Source organism: Cebus imitator, unplaced genomic scaffold (assembly GCF_001604975.1).
Source record: "Cebus imitator isolate Cc_AM_T3 unplaced genomic scaffold, Cebus_imitator-1.0 Scaffold199, whole genome shotgun sequence".
Lineage (NCBI taxonomy): Eukaryota > Metazoa > Chordata > Mammalia > Primates > Cebidae > Cebus > Cebus imitator.
The window spans coordinates 6,562,145-6,565,803 of record NW_016107514.1 but is presented as its reverse complement, the minus strand read 5'-3'; the positions used below and the strand labels follow the sequence as shown (position 1 = coordinate 6,565,803).

At 36.6% G+C, this 3,659-nt stretch overlaps 1 protein-coding gene across 1 annotated transcript in view; it reads right to left on the bottom strand.

The window, feature by feature from the left end:
- Positions 1-930: 930 nt before the first annotated feature.
- Positions 931-3,659, bottom strand: part of LOC108317232 (60S ribosomal protein L7a-like) — a 5,046-nt gene continuing 2,317 nt past the window's right edge. Inside the window, exon 2 of the mRNA XM_037745412.1 lies at positions 931-1,808. Coding sequence (XP_037601340.1) covers positions 959-1,808 — 850 coding nt within the window. The 3' untranslated portion in view covers positions 931-958. The remainder of the gene's footprint in view (positions 1,809-3,659) is intronic.

The following is a 3,659-nucleotide window of genomic DNA, read 5'->3' as shown; positions in this document are numbered from 1 at the left end:
CTAAACACTGCTTTCACTGCATTCCAAAAATTTTGTTAAGTTGTGGTTTTATTTCATTCGCTTTAGAATATTTTTAAATATCTCTTAAAATTCTTTTGATTCATACATTATTTAGAAGCATGTTGTTTAATCTCCAAATATTTTCAGTTTTCTTGAGATCTTTCAGTTACCGATTTCTAATGTAATTGCACTGAATTCTGAGAGCAAATATTGTATGATTTCTACTATTTGTTAAAGTATGTTGTATGGCCCAGAATTTGCTCTATCTTGGTATATGTTCCAAGCAAGCTTGAGAATAATGTATGTTCTATTGTTGTTGGGTGAAGTAGTGTATAGATGTTGATTATATCTACTTGATTGATGGTGTTACTGAGTTTCACTGTGTTCTACCATGCTGGTTCTATCCATTTCTGATATAAACATGTTGAAGTTTTCAACTATAATGGTAGATTAATCTATTTCTCCTCACAGTTCTATCAGTTTTTGCCTCACATATTTTGATATTCCATTGTTGGGTACATACACCTTAAGGATTGTTACATCTTCTTGGAGAATTAACACCTTTATCATTGTACAATGCCCTTCCTTACTCCTGATAACTTTTCTTGCATTGAAGTCTCTTCTGTCTGAAATTAATACAGCTATTTCTGCTTTTTAAAATGTGTTAGAATAGCATATAATTTTTACCATCAATTTATCTCTATTGTATGTGTGTCTTTATATTTAAAGTGGGTTTTTGTAAACAACATGTAATTAGGTCTTGTATTTTTTTTAATCTACTCTGACAACTGTTGTTGTTTATTGGTCCATTTAGACCATAGTCATACAAAGCATTTATTGACCTAGTTGTATTAATATCTACCACGTTTGTTTGTGTTTTCTATTTGGGACTCTTTCTTCCTATTTTTGTCTTCTACTCTTTGCATTAATTATTTTTATTTACAGAAACAGTGTACATTTAACCCAGTTTCATGGCAAGTTCTTTAGCCTTTGCCTTTTCTAGCTTGGCAATGCAAGCCACAGACTTGGGACCCAGGACATTGCCTCCCCAGAGACGCCAGATCTCATCGTATCTGTCATTGTAATTGGTGCAGATAGCTTCCACCAGCTTAGCCAAAGCACCTTTGTCTTCCGAGTTAACGTGTGTGAAGGCGACAGTGGTGCAGGTCTTCCTATGGACTAGACGTCCCAGTCTTGCCTTCCCCTTGATGATGCAGTAAGGGACTCCCATTTTACGACAGAGGGCAGGCAAGAAGACAACCAGCTCAATGGGATCCACGTCGTGTGCAATCACCACTAGCTGAGTTTTCTTGTTCTCCACCAAGGTGGTGACGCTGTTAACTCCTGCTCGAAGGACAGGTGGTCTCTTAGTGGGGACGTCCCCTTTGCCAGCCGCTTTCTTCTCGGCGCGGGCCAACAGCCTCTGCTTCTTTTCTTGCTTTGTCTCTGGTCTGAACCTGTGGACCAGCTTAAGCAGCTGAGTAGCTGTTTGGCCGTCCAGGGCCTGGGTGAACTGGTTAATTGCAGGGGGCACTTTCAGCCGCTTATAGACTATGGCTCTCTGCCGCTGCAACCTGATATAGCGGGGCCGTTTCACAAAGCGGGTGAGGTCTCTTTTGGGCTGGATGTCTTGTCCAATGCTAAAATTTTTAGGCCTTTTCTCAAACAGGGGATTCACCACTTTCTTGGCCTCCGGCTTCTTCACGACAGCAGGAGCCGGAGCCACCTTCTTCCCCTTGGCCTTCTTTCCTTTCGCATCTTGGGCGGCGGGAAGAGAAAGAAAAGCTGTCTTCTTCTCTTTTTGTGTCCTTTGTAGTTTTAAATTGAGCATTTATTATTCTATTTTTTTTCTTCTTTTAGTATATCAATTACTTTTTCAAATTGTTGCTTTAAAGTTTAAGATGTACATTTACAATTAACTGAAGTCTACTTTAAAATACTATACTGCCTAATTATTAGTACATTATAATTAAAATATTATTAATGTCTCCCTTCCATCCCTTGTATTATTCCTGTCATTCATTTCATTTATATATCAGATTATCCCATTCTCACACTGCTACACAGAAGCACCTGAGACTGGGTAATTTATCAGGAAAAGAAGTTTAATTGGCTTATGATTCTTCAGGCTATCCAGGAAGCATGGCAGCATCTGCTTGCCTTCTAGGGAGGCCTAAAAAAAACCTATAATTATAGCAGAAGGCAAAGGGAGAAGCCGTCGTATCTTCCATGGCCAGAGGAGAAGGAAGAGAGTGAGGGGGGTGGTGCTACACACTTCTAAATAAGCAGATCTCACAGTAACTCACTCACTATCAGCAGTGAGAACACCACTGAGGACATGGTGCCAACCCATTCATGAGAACTCTGCCCTCATTATCCAGTCACCTCCTACCAGCCCCCACCTCCAACAGAGGGAATTTCAATTTGACATGAGATTTGTTGGGGACACAGATTCAAACCACATCATTTATAATCATACAGAATCATATATATATATATATATATATATATATATATATGTTTGTATATATACCATATATATTACACATAAGCAAAACAAAAATCAAGTATGTTGTCATTATTATATTTTAAACAATTATCTGTTAGATCAACAAAGAATAAGAAAAAATAAAAGTTTTTCATTTTATCTTCCCTTATTCATTTTTTATATAGATATGAGTCTCTGACTTGTTACTTTCCTTTTCCCTAAAGAACTTTTAACATCTCTTGCAAGGCAAAACTACCGGCAACAAATTGCCTCATTTTTTGTCTGAGAAAGTTGTAATGTCTCCCTCACTTTTGAAAGGTACTTTCACCGGGTGCAGAATTTTAGATTGATAGTTTTTGTTTCTGTTGTTGTTTTTCCTCAATGCCTTAGGTATTTCACTCTACTCTTTTCTTGCTTGCATGATTTCAGATGTAATTATTCATATCTTCCCTCTTCAATAGCTAAAGTGTTTCCCCTCACCCTAGCTTCTTTCAGGGTGTCTTCTTTACCTTTGATTTTTCATAGTTTGAAAATGATCTATCTATGTGTAGGGTTTTTTTCTGTTTTTGTTTGTTTGTTTTTTATTTTGTCATTTTTACTGGTTGGTGTTCTTTGTGGTTTTGTGACATTGATTTGAAAAACTCTCAGCCATTATTGTTTCAAATATTTCACCTGTATTTTCTTTATTTCTTCTTCTTCTGGTATTATTACACTGTTTTACACGGTATGTAATTGTTTCATGATTCTTTTTCTGTTATTCTCATCTTTTTCTCAGAATTTTGTCTTTCTTTATGTAAAACTGGTGGTTTATTCAAGTATTCAAACAGGGAAGTAAAAGAAACTAAATAATATAAATGTAAGAACCATTCCTGAAAGAAATTAAGTTAAATATGTACCTTCTCCATGACTAGCTATTTGGTGCATCTTCAGGATTAAAATGAAAAATACACATTTAGCAGAAGCTGCCCGTTTTCCTAAGAGAAAAAATAACTCATTTGTCCCACTCATTGCAAGTAGAAATTCCACATTACTAACAAGCCTTTAGATCACAAACTTTGTTTTGCTCTTATTCAATTCCTTCATAGGCTCTCTCAATCTTTTTTTTTTTTAATTTGTATTTATTTATTTTTTTTTCTCCCCCTGCTATCCCCCCCCAGTTCCCCACCCCCCA